The 18,214-nt window shown below is 40.5% G+C and overlaps 1 protein-coding gene across 1 annotated transcript in view; it reads left to right on the top strand.

The window, feature by feature from the left end:
* Positions 1-8,924: 8,924 nt before the first annotated feature.
* Positions 8,925-18,214, top strand: part of TRHDE (thyrotropin-releasing hormone degrading enzyme) — a 798,400-nt gene continuing 789,110 nt past the window's right edge. Inside the window, exon 1 of the mRNA XM_006871614.1 lies at positions 8,925-9,832. Within this exon, the coding sequence (XP_006871676.1) occupies positions 8,925-9,832 (908 nt within the window). The remainder of the gene's footprint in view (positions 9,833-18,214) is intronic.

Raw genomic sequence — 18,214 nt, forward strand, 5'->3', positions numbered from 1 at the left:
GAGGCTTTCTACTCCCGTAAAGATTTACACCCTCGGAAACCCTGTACAGGGTCGCTATGAGTCGGTTCCGACTCCACGGCACATAACAACAACAATTATTATTCTGAATAGGGTCATACTACAATATACTCTATTTGCTCATTTCACTTAACAATCACCCATGTAGCACTTACGATATACTAGATACTCTACCATCCAATAAGGGCAGAGACTGCAGCTTTTGGTTCAGTGCTATAACCCTAGCTCAGGGCCTGGCACTGGCTTCATAATTTATATAATTAGTATCACTTATACAACAGAATCACTTATTAACAATACTCTAATATGACCTCATGTTAACTGATAACATCTTCAAAGACCCAATTTTCACTGAGATCATGTTCACAGATATCAGGAGTTAGAATTTAACCATATTTTTTTGAGAATTGCAATTCAACTCATAATAGTGGCAGAGGTCACATTCCAAATCAGGCAGTGCTACTCTGTCACTTCTACACTTAACCATTATCCTAGACTACTTTCTTAAAGGTAAACCAAATGGAAATGATTCCACATGATCCTATACACAACACAACACTGTCTGATCCTGTGCCATCCTCACATTGTTGTCATTTTTGAGTCCTTTGCTGCAACTGCTCTGTTATAGATCTTGATGAGGGTCTTCATCTTTTTTGCTAACCCCCTATTTTACCAAGCCTAATATCTTTCTCCAGGGACTGGTTCTTCCTGATCACATGTCCAACATATATGAAATGAAGTCTCACCTCCTTGCTTCTAAGGACAGATCTGTTTGTCCTTCTGGCATTCGATGATATATTCAATATATTTTCAGTCAGTGACATATTCAGTATTCTGAACCAACATAATTCAAAAGCATCATTTTTTTTTTTTTTCTGGACTCCCTTATTCATTGTCCAGCATTTACATGCATATGAGGCGATTAAAATATCATGGCTTGGGTCAGGTGTACCTTAGTTCTGTAAGGAGCATCTTTGCTTTTTAACACTTTAGAATTGGTCTCTTGCAGCAAATTTGCCCTGTATACTACATTGTTTTATTTTTTGGCTACTGCTTCTGGGCATTGATCACAGATCCAAGTAAAATGAAATCTTTGACAACTTCAGTCATTCCTCCATTATGATGATGTTGCTTATTGGACCAGTTGTGAAGAGTTTTGTTTTCTTTATGTTGAAGTGTAATCATACTGCAGGCTATAGATCTTGATCTTCAGGAGTGAGTGCTTCACATCCTCTTTGCTTCCAGAAAGCAAGGTGTCATCTGCCTATCAGAGATCTAATGAGTTTTTCTCTAATTTTGACATTATGCTCTTCTTCACAGTCTGTCTTGAATTACTTGCTTAGCATACAAATTAAGTAAGTATGATGAAAGAATACAAAGTTGACACACACCTTTCCTGATTTTATAAACCACACAGTATCTTCTTGTTCTGTTCAAATGACTACCTCGTGGTCTACGTATAAGTTGCACACAAGCACAAGTAAAATGTTTGGAATTGCCATTATTTGCAATATGATCCATAATTTGTTATGCCCTATATAGTTGCCTTTGCCTAGTCAATAAATACAGTCAAATATCTTTCTAGTATTCTGTTTTCAGCCAAGATCCATTTGACATCAGCAATGATATCCCTAGTTCCAAATTATCTTCTGAAAATGGCTTGAATTTTTAGCAGTCCCCTGTCAATGTACTGTTGCAACCATTTTTTAATTACCTGCACAACAATTTTACTTGCATGTGATATTAATAATATTGCTTGGTAATCTCTAGATCTTGTTGGATCACCTTTCTTTGGAATGGACACAGATATGGACTCTTCCAGTTGGTTCCAAATTTCCTGGCAGAGATGAGTAAAGGTTTCCAGGGTTGCGTGAAATATCTCAATTGGTATTTGTCAATTCTTGGATACTTATTTTCTGCTGATGCCTTCAGTGTAGCTACACCATTGGTTCTTGATCATAAACTATCTCCTAAAATGTTTGAATGCCCTATTATCTTATTATCATTAATTCTTATAAATTTTGTTTTAGAAATGTGTACTTGAGCAACTTAAATTCATCTTAAGAATTATACTAGCATATTTACTATTTCCCTGTTTTATGCTATTAGACAAATTGACTAATAGAGACATCACTACAAAGATTCCCTAATTCTAATCTGTTTGCAGAAGTTGGTATCTATTATGCGTGTGTTTCTTATTAATAAAGTATAAACACTTCCATGATATAAACTTTTTAATAGTGCTTTCATACTGAATTCATAAGCCAAAGAACCCAGAATAAACACTGAGGTTTGAACCTACCATTTATCCGTTGCCATCAAGTGTATTCTAACTCTGATCCCGTGTGTTCCTGAAGTAGAATTGTTCCATAGTGCCTTCAATTGATGATTCTTTGGCAAGTAAACTGCCAAGCCTTTCTTTTGACATTGTCTCTGGATAGACTAGCCACCAATATGTTGGTTAGCAGCTAAGTTCCAAACCATTTCCATTACCCAGGGACTCCAAGCTACCTGTTGTTGTGTGCCAATGTGTCAGTTACAACTTATAGCAACCCTATATATGACAAAATACAAGTGTCCCATAGGATTTCCTAGGTTGAAATCTGTACAGGTGTAGATCGCCAAGTCTTTTCTCAAATCCAATGGATGGGTTTGAACCCATCTTTCAGTTAGCAGTCAAGCACTTGATAATTGTGCCACCAGGACTCCTTAATCTACAATTATTATTGTTAAGTGCCATGGAGTCAGGTCTGTCTCTTAGTGAGCCTGTATAGAATTTCTGAGAAGCAACTGGTGGGTTTGAACTGCTGACTTAGAGTCAGCATTCCAGTGCTTATCTTACAGTGCCACACCAGTACTCTAAATATAACTTTCCAGAGATCCTAATTATGTCTTCTCTGGCTACAGCATTCAGTGTTGGAATTGGGACTGACACTATGGATATTTGGTCTGGCTTTCCCTTACATTTACCATCTATCTGTTTTATGCTATAAGACTTATCCTGTTTGGAGGTAAGCAAAATATGAGACATTTCTAGAATGAATAATTCTATCATAATATTGGTGGCACAATGTTTAACTGAAAGGTCAGCAGTTCAAAGCTATCTTCTGCCTGACAAGAGAAACACCTGGTGATCTAATCTGTTTCTATAAAGATTGCAATCTAAGAAACCCTATGGGCTAGTTCTGTGTCCTATAAGGTTGCTGTGAGTTGGAATCGATTCGATGGCACACACCACCTACAACATATCAGTATGTTTGGGGATTTTTTTTTGTGTGTGTGACAATTTTATAATTGCACTGATTTTTATGTGAGGAACAAAAAATACTCAAATTTAGATTTAATTTCTATTCAGATAAATATTTTTAAATAAATAGAAGTCAGACGACTAACTAACAGTTAAATCAAGGGTGTTATTTATAGCTGGCAAATACAGGCATCATGAAAATTTCACGGCTTTAATTTAGGGCTAATTTTAAATGATTCTCCTCTTTCCATCTTCAAGATTGTGAGTAATGTTCTATCTAGAAGGGTAGTTCTTGTATAAAATCACTCAATGTGGTGGTGGTATGCCGTGGAGTCTGTTCTGACTCATAGCAACCCTGCATAGGGTTTTTGAGGCTGCAAATCTTTATGGGAGCAGAAAGCCTCATCGTTCTCTCACAGAACTGCTAGTAGTTTCGAACTGATGACCTTGAGGTTAGCAGTCTGATTCATAACCACTATGCTACCAGAGCTCCTTACTCAATAATGTAGTGGGGTCAAATGTGAAAATTTGAAGTCGTGAATATACAAATAATAAACTTTGCAATGATATGAATTTTCCCAAATTAGAAATTTTATCAAATTACCTTTGTTCCAAGTTTCAAACCATTTTTTTTTTCCCTTTTTGCTATTGCTACATGGTAGCCCCACTTTAGCTTGTAAACAAACTCCCACTATTCAGTGTCAGTGTGATCTCTCCAAGGAATTTACTTACTTCTCAGAAAATATATCACCTGGTTCTGACTACTAGTGTAGTGAAGGTCTCTCTATAGTGTCACTCCACTAAGATTTTATGTCTTAGTTCCTAAAGCTGCCATAAAGCATATGACTTTAAAAAACAGGAGTTTATTGTCTCAAGGAGTTCTGGTGTGGCACTGTGGATTAATGCGCTGGACTGCAGGGTTGCTTTGAACTGCATCTCAGAAACCCGATACAGGGTTGCTATGGGTCAGAAATGACTCAACAGCACTTAACAACAACACTGTCTCGAAGTTATGGAGATCAGGAGTCTGCATTGAGGGCATTGGCAGGACCTTGCACTGTCAGTTTTAGAGAAAGGTCCTTCCTTATCTTTTCTAATTCTGGTAGCCCCTGGGCATTTTGGGGTGTTTTTTTTGGCTTTTAAATGCATCTTTTCATTATATCTGTCTTCCATGTGTGACTGTACTTATCTGCTCTCCTGTTTTATAAAACACCAATTAGATGAATGAGAATTTATCCAACTCCAGCATGATTTTGTTAATCTAATGACAGTATCTTCAAACACAAACTTTGTTTCCAAACAAGATCACATTTAGGTGCAACAATTATCTTTTGAGGAGACATAATTCAATCCATAGCATTTTGCTAAATACATTTTGTAAATACATTTTTGTAAAGTCTCTTTATCCATCGAAGATAATTTGTTTCTCCATGGAGTAGATTAATTAAAAATCCCTTGGGAACCGAAAGGATGGTGGATTTGTTTCAGAATTTCATAAACTCTAAGAGCTGAAAGAAACCTCTGAAGCTACCTAGTCCAAGTTGTTTACATTAAACCAATCAGAAACACTGAGTTCTTAAAAAAGTCTATGGGCTGGGGTAGCAGCCTAGAGGTGGGGTCGACCCTGGCTCTAGTGCTTTCTCCTAAGCAACAGCTGATTCTAGACGTGAAGTGATAAAATTACTCTTGAAAGGGCTGTGCACACAGACCCTTACACTGCATCCACATACAAACCAGTTTGAAAAGGATAGAAAAAGCAGTATAAATGTAAACAATTAAACAGAATAGACTCTGAAGCCAGCATATTCACTGAAGATGGCTCATTTTGATTGTTTAGAGGACCAAAATGAAATATAAATTTAATTAACAATGGCTTCACTTTGGCCTTAATAAGTATTCAGACTATTTTCACTTTTACAAATCTCTGATTCAAACAGGGGCACAAAATTGATTTTACTGACATTTATTCGTCAAGATCAGTAATTATAATATTTTCCCAACAAATCAATGTGCTTCTGAAAGAAAGCATAAAGTACTATGGAAAGCTCTATTCCCTTGTTTAGGGTACTACTTAGGCATACCAATGACCAACTCCAATGCATCTTTAGTCCAGTGACCCACAACACTGAAGACCTACAGCACTAATATTTCTTGGTAGAAATATTTACTAGGGAATCATCTTTTAATATTTTTGTTAGGAAAACAACCTCAAATATTCCCAATTCTTTTTAGTTTCAGGGTGTAACTAACAAATAATATTAATTATTGTGCCAAAGTGCTTGCTTCCTAGGGTAAGGAATTACCTTACCTAGGTAAGGAATTTCAGCAATCAACAACAAAATGAATCTCACCAGAATGCTTTTATAACATTGATACGAAAGACAGAAAGTTAGTTTCTCCACTTGACCTTGATATTGAGTTTATTGGGCAAAGTTACATATTAGGGGATCAATGCATTAATGAGTTGTATCTGCTGTAGTTGAACTTCTCAAACAATCCACCCACTAATTTAATCACATATAGTAAAGAACTGACGAGTTGGCAAATGTATTCTTTAACTCTGAAATATCTGAGAGTTTCCTTGTGGTAGCATTCACAAGCACATGAATGTATTTATAAGGTACAAAGAACAACAGGTAAGTTTTCCTTGAATCTTTTTTTGATTAACAGCATTTTAGAGAGAGAAATGCTGTTAACTATCACTTAGTATGTGGCAGTGGCTTCAGACCCCTCGGGATGGTTCCAGACTCCTCTAGTAATCAAAATGTGATGAATCCATGGACTGCAGATCAATAATCCTAAATTGCCAGATTAAAACCTGAGGTCTGGAGGTCTGGTGACCTCCTAGCGGTCATGCTGTGCTGTTCCCCTGTCTATGCTATATTTTCAGATATTGTGAAAACAAAGTTACCCCAACTCCTTGGCTCTTAACATGCATTTAGACAGATACATATGGACAGCCAGAGCAAAAAGATTTAAAAGCCGAGCAGAAAAAAGTAACTTGAACAGAATGTGGCATTTTCCCTGGGTCTGTTGCTAACGGCCCACATACAACCTGCTTTAAAATAACACCCTGGCACTTCTTTTCATCATCATTTTAAAATGATTTAAATGGACATTTAGAATATATAGCATTGAGCATGTGTTCTAACTGGGGATGCATGGAAAAGAGTTCTATAAAGAAAGGCTCATTTTTAGTTATCAGGATAAAGCTGATATGTACTTTAGTCTCTTCTCTTTGGGTCATGCTTTTAAAGGCAAAACACAGTTTTAAAATTAATTGTATTATTTTTAGGTCTCCAGTAGCACTACACAATGCTTTTTGTAAGAGAAGTAACTATCAACATGCATACAGTTAATTCATATTTAATTATAAATACCAATTTACTTTACATGCCTTCAGGATTTGAAGGCTTGAAAGAAACATAAAAAGGAATTTTCATTCTCCTTATATTCTGAACTTGAAAAATAAACACTAAAGCCAATCACAGTTTGTTTTACTAAAACCAATCTGCCTTTTAAGAACCCTGGTAGCCTTTTGGATTTCGAATTGCACTGCTAATGGCAAGGTCAGCAATTTAACTCACCAGCTGCTCGTTGGGTTGGGAGAAAGATGAGGCTTTCTGCTCCCTTAAAGATTTATAGCCTAGGAACCAACTAAGGGCACAGCACACTCTCACCAGACTCCTATCTCTTAGGCCTCACTTTTGGAGTGATTATTTCCTGAACATTGTTCCAACTAAAGTTCTTCACACAAGAACTGTACTATAATTTAAAACTTCTATAAATCTAGACAAGTGTCCATAACCAACCCAATGGCTTATGAACCTCTTGATGCTCTTGGATGGTTGTTAGCAAACACTTTTATTGATAATTGTTCTAACAAAGTTTATTTGTAAACAAATTTGTCCAATAATTTTCAAGATAATGCTGCAATTATATATATATATATAATTGTTACTGTGGGTGAAGGGAAAACCGGACCAGTTAGAATTGCTCTGTTCACTGCCCTAGTAAGACAAGTAAGATCCCCTATTTTTCTCAGTTTCAAGTTTTTAGTCCTGAATGTTACTCTTAGGCATTAAATTTTAATCACCTCTCTAAACAACAACAACAACAACAAATTTTCTCATGGGAAAACATCTTCTTCCTTTAGCCCTTTAATTCTGAAGAATTTTCATGTTTCACTGCTAACCACTGTTTAAGTACTGCACACCTGGACCCATCACATTAATATGAGTAGACACATCGTATACTATAATGGAGACAGGCTTTGGAGAATTTATTTCAATTTACATACAATCCTCCAAATCCTCTGATGAGTTTGACGTGAAATCTGATACGGCCCACAAATCCCCCTATAGGATCTTCCTTTGCTTTCAGTGTTCATAGCCAAAGGCTCCAAGGATCCCTTGGAGAGCCGAGGAGGGGCTAGGGAGTCAGGAAGAGGGGTGACTGCGGGGCTTGTTACACTGAAGATTTACAATGTAGTTCTTGCAGGCGGCTCAGCAACCCCCTCTGTGGCAGTGGGTGTCTGGTGTGACAGAGCGGAGAAAAGCTCTCTAATCTCCCAGTGCCTGCCTCTGCCGCTGAACCGCTCCCCTCCCCTCCTGCCTTCCCTGCCTCCTCTCGCTCTCTCCCTCGCCTTTGCCTCTCTTAGGGAGGTTTCAGTCCCTGAATGCAGCTAGAGTAATCTAGACCCGAAGCTTGTACGTGTGCACACACACACAAACACAGACGCACACACATGCACACACGCTCGCACACACGCACTCCGGCTCTCCCCACGGGGATACGGAGCAAACCCGAAGCTTCATCTACCTGAAGGGGATGGCCTGGCCGGACACTTCTAGCTCACTTGTCATCTCCGGAGGGCAGAGCAACATCAGAATGAGGGAGGTTCCCTGTCCGATCTGCAACCTCAAGATGTTTGACACCACTGCTGCTTAAAGTGTCCAGGGTAGAGGAAAAGGCGTCTCCAGGACAGATTCCCAGCACAGCTCCGCAGCCCCAGGACTTCCTCCGTGTGCTTCACTCCGGTCTTTCCCTCCCCACCATCCTCTCCTTCCCGATTGCTGAGTGCCTGGCTTGGGCGCCTCCGGTGCTGCCGCCACCGCCTCTGCTGAGAGCACATCCCACCTAGAGGACTGAACGCCGACGCTGGAGTCGGGGGAGAAAACGGGAGCCCTAACTTCCTTCCTCTAGATTCCCTCTCCCTACAGCTGTAGGTCCTCTCCAGCCGAAGACCAGTTGAAAGGATCCCGCGGAAAGCTGGGCGAGAGTGCGGAGCAAGGGAGGGCCAGGCGAGAGCCCCAGGAGCGTAGGGGCGGGGGGCAGCATGTGCCCCGGCGCCCGGCGCCCGTCTGAGAAGTAGCGCGCCTTGGAGGAGCGAGACGCTTTCCAAGTTGGGCGCGTCCTAGGGCCAGCCTAGGCCGTCAGTGTCCCGAAAGAGGCGGGGCTGATGGGGGGAGCTGAGGCGGTCCTTTCCTACGGCTAGTGCCCGTCTTAAAAGAACCTGGGCCACTCTCCCCAGTGTCCCAAGCGGCATCGCGCCTTTGGCCGGTGTGCGCTTTCTGATGCCAGCGCTGGAAGTCGCTTGTGTGGCCCGCCCGCGGGGGGTGCTGGAGAGGGCGGGGGAGGAGGAGGAGGAGGCAGTGTGATGGCCCTGGACGGCGAGCGGGGGGAGCAGGAGGAGGAGAAGAAAAAGAAGAAGAAGAAAAAGAAGAGGAAGAAGAAGAAGAAGGAAGAGGAGGGGGTCGAGAAGCGCAGCTCACCCTTTGTGGCTACTATGGGGGAGGACAACGCCGCTCTCCGGGCCGGCGGCAGGGGGCTCTCGGACCCATGGGCAGACTCCGTGGGAGTGCGACCCCGCACCACGGAGCGCCACATTACGGTGCACAAACGACTTGTTCTCGCCTTCGCCGTGTCCATCGTGGCGCTGCTCGCAGTCACCATGCTCGCAGTGTTGCTCAGCTTGAGATTCGACGAGTGTGGCGCGAACGCAGCACCCGGCGCCGACGGCGGCCCCTTGGGCTATCCCGCGCGCGGCGGTAACGCTAGCTTCCCGGGACCAGCCCGGCGCAACCACCACGCAGGCGAGGACTCTTCGCAGCCTGAAATAGGTGGGGAAGCCACCCCCGGTACGCCGTCTGCCCAGCCGCCATCGGAAGAGGAGCGGGAGCAGTGGCAACCATGGACACAGCTGCGTCTATCCGGCCACCTCAAGCCGCTGCACTACAATCTGATGCTTACCGCTTTCATGGAGAACTTCACCTTCTCTGGGGAGGTCAACGTAGAGATAGCGTGCCTGAACGCCACCCGCTACGTCGTGCTGCACGCCTCCCGGGTGGTGGTCGAAAAGGTACAGGTGGCTGAGGACCGCGCGGCTGGGGCTGTCCCGGTGGCCGGGTTTTTCCTCTACCCACAAACACAGGTCTTGGTGGTGGTGCTGAACCGCACATTGGACGCGCAGAGGAATTACAACCTGAAGATCATCTACAACGCCCTGATAGAAAACGAGCTCCTGGGTTTCTTCCGCAGCTCCTACGTGCTCCACGGGGAGAGAAGGTACGGAGGGAGGCGGTGCCCTGCACCGCCCCACCCCGCCTGGCGGCCAGACCCGTTAGGCGGCCGCCGACCGGGGCACCGGGCTGGCTTCCAATACTCCTGGAAGCGGAGGGCGGGGGATGGAAGAGAGACAGGGTAAGACCATTACTCAAAACCCTTGATGGGGGTCTCCCAAATGCTTGGGTTCACAGAGCTGCCAAGTCCGCCAACTCACTGCCCAGTGCTGAACAATAAATTCCGCTCCCTCTTTTAAGTGGGGACCTCCCCGCCCTCGACCCCAAATTCCTTAGAGAAGTTCAAAGCTCTTTTTCTAAAGGAGACTGTGTAATTTGAGCGATGCCTGATTGATATCAAAAAGGCTGCCAAGTTCCCATCAAAGGAAATTACAGTGAGCGCCTAAGACCAGAGCAGCAGCGCTTCCTGGTTAACAATTCAGGGCAAAATCCTCCTCCCGCGTCCACCTTCTCTGACTCTCCATAAACACTGGGCAAAGCATGCGTTTTGACCACATAAAGTTTTCTGAAAGTGGAAGTTAAGATTGATAACCGTTCACCATGACAGACTTATTGGGGCAGAGAATTGGAAGGGCTACTGTCATGTCCGATGTAGTAAGAAATGCCCATCCTGGAGCTGCCGGTTCCCCAGGAACACATGGTCACTCACTCCAGTAGTTTGAGTTATTGCCCCTGGAAATGACTCAAGTGGTGAAAGGAAAGAAAATTCACCGTGGGTCTCAAATGCCTTGTTAGTGTCTTTGAAGCTTTTTTAGATTTGGTCAGTATTCTGTTCTTTTTGAGAGAGAGAGACTGGAACTTTTCATCCGTTTTTTAGAGTTGGGACTTCCTTCCGAGTGTAGCAGAACTGGTTCAATTCCCAGCTGCTCCTCCAACAGGTGTAAACTTTGGGAATTTGATTAATCTCACTAAGCCTGCCAATTTCTGATAATTAGTACCTCTATTACTAATTGAACATCTATATTAACTTACTTAATCCCACCTGTAGGATGGTGATGGTGGCTATGGGCTGTGGAGTCGGTCCTGACTCTTAGCGACCCTGTTTAGGGTTTCCGAGGTTGTAAATCTTTACGGGAGCAGGGAGCCTCATTTTCTCCTGCAGAGCCACTGGTAGTTTTGAACTGCTGACGGTGAGATGAGCAGCGACTAGGTATTATTCTGTATTTTACAGATGGGGAAATGAAGACAGAGAAGTCAAATAACTTGACTATGATTACAAAGTTAGTGAACTGTCAAAGCAGAAATTTGAATCAGGCAATTAGGTTTCAGAGCCCATACTCTTAGCTCTGTCTTGTGAGTAACAATAATTAAAAAAATAATGTCTGTGGCGTCTTGGTGTGGTGCTGTAAGATACGCACTTGACTACAAACTGTAAGGTCAGTTAAGACTCCACTTAACAAATCAACATACTCTCATAAGATTGTTGCAGATGCCCATGTACAAATGCATTAAAAAAACACCTTGCATAGAGTGTCCTCCATAAACATTAGCTCTTATATGTGTCCAGTAGTATGGAGTTCTCAAATATATTGTTGAATGAATGAGTAATTGAGTTTTACTCTTTCCCCTGACTCCTTTCACTTAAAGCAACTGATTAATTGACTGGTGGTCGTGTACTGTGGAGTCATTCCTGATTCATAGCGACCCTACATAGGGTTTCTGAGTCTGTAAATCTTTATGGGAGCAGAAAGCCTCATCTTTCTCTGGTAGAATGGGTGGTAGTTTCAAACTGCTGACCTGACTCTTAACCACTAGCATCAACTTGGTTAGAGGTAATTTGGAGATTACTAATGCTACCTACCAGCTGACCCTTCCTTGTTCCTAAGTCATTCTCATAACTGCAGAAAACAGGATCAGCAGCTGAGGGCACCTGAAATCAGCAGACCTATCAGCGGAAAGTTAGGACTTGAACTTCGGTCTTTCTGATCCTTGGACCAGGGCTCATGGTGCCTGGAAAGTCTCAGAGAAGGCTTTCTCTTAATGTCTAAGAGTCTGGGAAAGCCTCAGTGTGTTCTGTAAGTACATCAAAGTTATATTATTTATAGAGCACAATGAGATAACCTTGGGAATGTGATGGCTCCATATGATAAGCACAGGACTGTGAACCACAAGGTTGGTAGTTTGAGCCCACCAGCTTCTTTACAGGGTGAAAGCTGAGGCTTTCTGCTCCCACAAGGATTTACAGTCTCCAAAACCCTAAACAGGGTCACTATGAGTCGGAACTGACTCCACAGCACTAACAACAACAACAATAAGGTAATTTCATATAAATAAAATACACAAATGTTTAGTATTTGCATGGTAGTTTAGCCTCACCTATGTGAATGTATACATGATTCATTTTCTAAATCTTAAAATCATACATAGGTAATTTGAAGCTCCTTGCATCATTTCCGCCAACAGTTTTTAAAGAATACAAATTAAACAATTTTTAAGGCAATCATGTCAAATTTTAGGGAAATGCATAAAAGGTAAATTTGCATGTCATATTTAGAAAAAAGCTTGTTATTTCAAAATGTCAATACTGGTAATTGCATATCACTACTGATAAATCTTTCTGTGGTAAAAATAAATACTTCCAACAAATTCTGTTTGAGCCATGCCAAAATATATTTGGTGGAGCTAAGCTTGTTTTGGGTCAGTGCTTTCAAATTAACAGGACTCTTAAAAAGACCAGATGTTTCTACTTGACCCATAACTGATTTCTTATACCCTGGTATGTATTTGCATTCTAATGCTCTCCTTCAGTTTTCCCTAAAGATGTAAATAACTTAGTTGCAAGTTTAACCTAGTGCACATGTGGCTAAACTCAGCACGCCAATAGAATTTCAAGATTCCGTATTTCTGGAATTCCCATGTGGACTTTATTTCTAAACTGCGTCTTAGGAAAAAGTTGCTATTCTTTTTCAGTTTCCTTTAATACCATAGTTAATTTGGTAATTTATTGGTTGTTTTTACTAGAGTTGATAAGATAAAAGAAAATCTAGTAAATGGTTTCACAATTATGTCAACATTCCATATATTAACTTTTTTTCCCTATTGTTGTTACTATGGTTACTTGGAGAATTTTTTTTTTTTTTTTAAACAGACCATTAGCAGGAACTCAGTTAGGGTTGGACTTTTAATGGTAATTTTGTTACAAAAATGTAATGTAAATTAGCATTTTAAAATCCCACTCTCTAAATGGACACTGATACAAACTTTGAATTTTCATTTGATTAATGATTAAATACCTTGGTATTTAGTCATAGCGATCACCAATTTAATTATAGGATAATTTCTGTAAGGAAAACAAATATTTAATCTGCCAATTGGGGTTCACATTGGAAAAGGCAATATTATGACAGTCCACTTAGTCTGTGTGTGGAAACAAATCATTAATATCCAATCAATCTGCTTCTTTGATGCACTTCTCAGCAATCTGAAAGGAAGGATTTTGTTGAGGACAGGAAAGTGAGATTCCACACTGCGCTGTAAACTTTTATTCTGCAGAAGAGTTTACCCTCCACTAGGTATTAGAGGAGGTCCGGTTATGTCCTACAGGGTAGAGCTGTCTTTTATGGTCCCATACGTTACTGGAGAAAGCTCAGAAAGCAAGTACCATGTTAAACCCAGTGCTTTCTACTTGAAGCAAATCTATTGTGTATTGCTCATTTGGCTTTCTAAGAAAGAAAACTCATCGTTTGTTGAGAACTGCAAATAAGTAAATTCTCTTAAAATTGAGATGTTTATACATAAGCAATAAATTATCTACTTTAGACAGAACACATAGTTACTTTTTTCTGAAATAGGTATGTAGCAGGCAGATAAAAGGGGTGTATATTTATGCCATAATCTCCTATAGGAGAATATGCTTGCATAGAATTATGCACAATGTTGTTTTACCTGAAGTAATTGCCGCTATTGGGTAGCCAGATGGTATGCAAACCCATGTTCAAAGTAGGGTACCTTAATTTAGATCCAGATGGTCGGATTGAAAGAGGAAATTTATCCGAGGTAAATGAACATTTTATTCACTTTCAAAAGAGAGATTGGTTCTCTGACAGACTTTGATTGGGTCTATAACATGCCAGAGTAACAGAAGATAGACTAAAATTAGGAGGTTTTCCTAGGTAAAAGACTGTTTAGAGAGAAACCATGATCTCTGATTAAAATGGAAAAATATTATTTATTATGCTTCTCAAAATTGAGATCACATGTTAGTTCAAGTCTGTGGCAAGCATGAAGGATTTTATCAGTGGGACGCATTTATCATTTGTGGTATTAGTGTACTTAGTGTGATGCCTTACTTACCCTTTTGTTTTGGAAGGGATTACTCATGATAGTCAATAAAAATAAGAGGACCATTTGTACTTGACAGTAGACTCATCTTCCATTCATTCTGGTGGGAGATAGTATTATATGACAAAGCAGGAGTATATGGCCTTTTGACCCTTTTTAGAAGTTTCTGAACTAAAAAATCTTTTAAGAACTTTTTTTTTTACATTTTGATTGTGAGTTAAGTGATTCGTTTACATGGGTGAATATCGGTTTTACACTCATTGTTTCATTGCAATGATTACAGTCCTCTGTGTATCATCATTAAGAACTATTTTTTTTTAAATAATATTTTAGTGACTTTTTTGGTGCAAGTTTATACAGCAAGTTAGGTTCCCATTTCCCATTTTCCATACAAATTGTTCACTGATATTAGTTGTATTTATCAAAGTGTATCAATAATCTCATTGTGCTCTGTTCATTTACTTTCCTGTACTGTAGTTTCCCTGCCCCCGTCTCATATTTGTTTTGAGTAATTTTTTTGGCTTTTTGGTTTAATACCACTGGTTTTTAAGTAGGACACTGATCTTATGGGTTGTTGTTGTTTTTAGGTGCCATTGAGTCACCTCTGACTCATGGTGACCCTATGCACAAAAGAATGGAACACTGCGTGATCCTGTGCCAACCTCATAATCTGTTATGCTTGAGTCCATTGCTGTTACCACTGTAAAAATCCAGCTTGTTGGGGGTCTTCCACTTTTACACTGACCTTGTACTTGGCCAACAATGATGACCTCCTCCAGACAAGGTCCCTCCTGATAACATGTATGAGAAATGAACTCTGGCCATTTTGGCTTCCAAGGAACATTCTATTTCTTCTAACACAGACTTGTTCTTCTGACAGTCCTGATGCCGCATTCTTTTTCATATAATCCATTTTCTCAGATTATTTTTTCAGCACACAGTTTGAAAAAGTATGGTAAAAGAAGACAACCCTCGCACACACTTTTCCTAATTTAAACCATTCAGTGTCCCTTTGTGTTGTTCGAAGGACTGCCTCATGGTGAATGTACAGGTTACTCAGAATGAGCACAGTTAAGTGTTCCAGAATACTCAGTTCTCCACAATGCTGTTCATAGCTTGTCATGATCCACACCATTGAAAATTTTTGTGTAGTCAATAAAGCACAAGTAAACATCTTTTTGGTTTACTTGTTTACTCTGCTTTCAGCTAAGAGCCATCTGATGTCAGCAGTGATATCCCTCGTTCCACTTCCTCATCTGAATGCAACTCGAACCTCTGGCAATTCCCTGTAAATGTACTGTTGCAGCTGTTTTAAATTATCTTTAGCAGAATTTTATTTGCGTGTGATATTAATGATATTGAATCATTTCCATTGGATCATCTTTCTTTCGAATGGGCACAAACATGGATCTTTCTTGGCATAGATGAGTGAGTACTTCCAGTGCTGCATCAGTGTGTTGAAAGATTTCAGTTTGTATTTCATCAATTCCTGGAGCTTTGCTCTTTGTTGATGTCTTCAGTGCACCGTGAAATGGTTGAACCTTGACCATTTCTTTTTGGTATAGTGACACTGTATTCCTTCCATCTTCTTTTCATGCTTTCTGTACCATGCAGTAATTTGCCCAAAGAAATCTTTAGTATTACAAGATCAGACTTGAATTTTTTCCCCTCAGTGCCTTTGACTTTAGAAATGCTGAAGAGTGTCCTTCTCTTTTGGTTTTCTAACTCCTGGTCTTTGCACATTTCATTATCATATTTGACTTTGTCTTCCTGAGCTACCTTTGAAATTTTATATTCATCTCTTTTACCTCCTTGTTTCTTTCATTTTCTTTAGCATCTTTATGCTGGAGAACAAGCTTAAGAGTCTCTTCTAACATTCATTGTGATAGTTTTCTTCTTTCTTGTCTTCTTAATGACCTTTTGCTTTGTCCTTGTATGAGGGTCTTGATGTCATCACACAACTTTTCTTGTCTTTGGTCATTAGTGTCTAATGCATCAAATCTGTTCTTCAGATGGCCTTTCAATTCAGATGCAATATATTCAAGGTCATATTTTGGCTCTCATGTACCTGTTTTAATTTTCCTCATCTTCAGTCTGAATTTGCATGTAAGTAATTGATGGTCTGTTCCACAGTCTGCCCTGGGACTTGGTTTGGCTGATGATATGGAGCTTTTCCACCATTCCTTTGTGCAGATGTAGTCAATTAGATTTCTGTTTACTCAGTCTCATAAGGTTCATGTGTATAGTTATCTTTTATGTTTTTTTAATGGTATTTGCAGTAAAGATGTCATTGTTGTTGTTTTGTTAGGTGACATTGAGCTGGTACCAACTCATAGCACCCTTATGCACAGCAGAGCAAAACACTGCCTGATCCTGGACAAACCTCACTACTGTTGCCACTCTTGAGTCCATTGATGCTGCCACTTTGCCAATCCATCTCATTGGGGATCTTCCTCTTTTTCTCTGAGCCTCCACTTTAGCAAGCATGATCTCCTTCTCCAGTGACTGGTCCCTCTTGACAATATGTCCCAAGTATGAGAGACAAAGTTTGGTCATCTTGGGCTCTAGGGAGTACTATGGCTGTACTTCTTCCAACACAGATCTGTTGATTCTTTTGTCAGCCCATGGCACTTTCAATATTCTCCTCCAACACCATAACTCAAAAGCTTCATTTCTTCTTTGGTCTTCCTCATTCACTGTCCAGCTTTCACATGCATATGAGGTTATTGAATATACCATGGCTTGGGTCAGGTGCATCTTAGTCCTCAAGCTAACATCTTTGCTCTTAACACTTTAAAAGGTCTTGTGCAGCAGATTTGCCTAATGCATTATGTCATTTGATTTCTTGACTGCTGCTTCCATGAGTGTTGATAGTTGATCCAAGAACAATGAAGTCCTTTACAACTTCATTCTTTTCTCCATTGATAAGAATGTTGTTTATTGGTCCAGTGGTGAGGATTTTTGTTTAGTTTACATTGAGATGTAATTAATACCAAAGGCTGTGCTCTTTGATCTTCCTCAATAAATGTTTTAAGTCCTCTTCACTTTCAGCCAGCAAGGTTGTATCATCTGCATATTGCAGGTTGTTAATGAGTCTTACTCCAATCCTGATGCCACATTTTTCTTCATAGAACCCAGCATCTGGGATTATTTGCTCAGCATACAGGATGAATAAGTGTGGTGAAAGAATACAACCTTGTCGCACACCTTTCTTAATTTTAAACATTCAGTTTTCCCACGTTTTGTTTGCATATCTGCTTCTTGGTCCATGTACAGATTCCTCATGAGCACAATTAAGTGCTCTGAAATACTCATACCTCGCAATGTTGTCCATAGCTTGGCATGATCCACACAGTTGAAAGCCTTTGCGTAGTCAGTCAATAAAGCATAGATAAACATCTTTCTGATATTCTCTGCTTTCAGCCAATATCCATCAGACATCAGCAGTGATATCCCTGGTTTCAGAGCCTTTTCTGAATCCAGCCTGAACCTCTGGAAGTTCTCTGTCAATGTATGCTTGCAGCCACATCTGTATTACCTTTAGTAAAACTTTACTCACATGGGATATCAAAGAGATTTTCCAGATGATTTCCACATTCCATTGGGTCACCTCTCTTTGAAATGGTCACAAATACAGATCTCTTCCAATTGGCCAGATGATGCCAAATTTCTTGGCATAGATGAATGAGTGACTCCAGTGTCGCCTTACTTTCTTGAAAGATTTCAAGTTTTATTCCATCACTTCCTGGTGACTTGTTCTTTGCCAGTTCCTTCAATGTACCTTGAATTTCCTCCTTCAGTATCATTGGCTCTTGATCATATGCTACCTCTTGTTACGGTTGAACATTGACCATTTCCATTTGGTACAGTGACTCTGTGTATTCCTTCCATCTTCTCTTGATGCTTTCTGTAGCTAGCATTCAGTAATTTGCCCAGAGAATCTTTCAATAATGGAAGTCGAGGCTTGAATTTTTTCTTTAGTTCCCTCAGCTTGAGAAATGCTGAGCGTGTTCTTTCTTTTTGGTTTTCTGATTCTAAATCTTTGTACATTTTGTTGTAATATTTGCCTTCATCTTCTTGAGCTGAT

This window comes from Chrysochloris asiatica, unplaced genomic scaffold, assembly GCF_000296735.1.
Source record: "Chrysochloris asiatica unplaced genomic scaffold, ChrAsi1.0 scaffold00170, whole genome shotgun sequence".
Classification (NCBI taxonomy): domain Eukaryota; kingdom Metazoa; phylum Chordata; class Mammalia; order Afrosoricida; family Chrysochloridae; genus Chrysochloris; species Chrysochloris asiatica.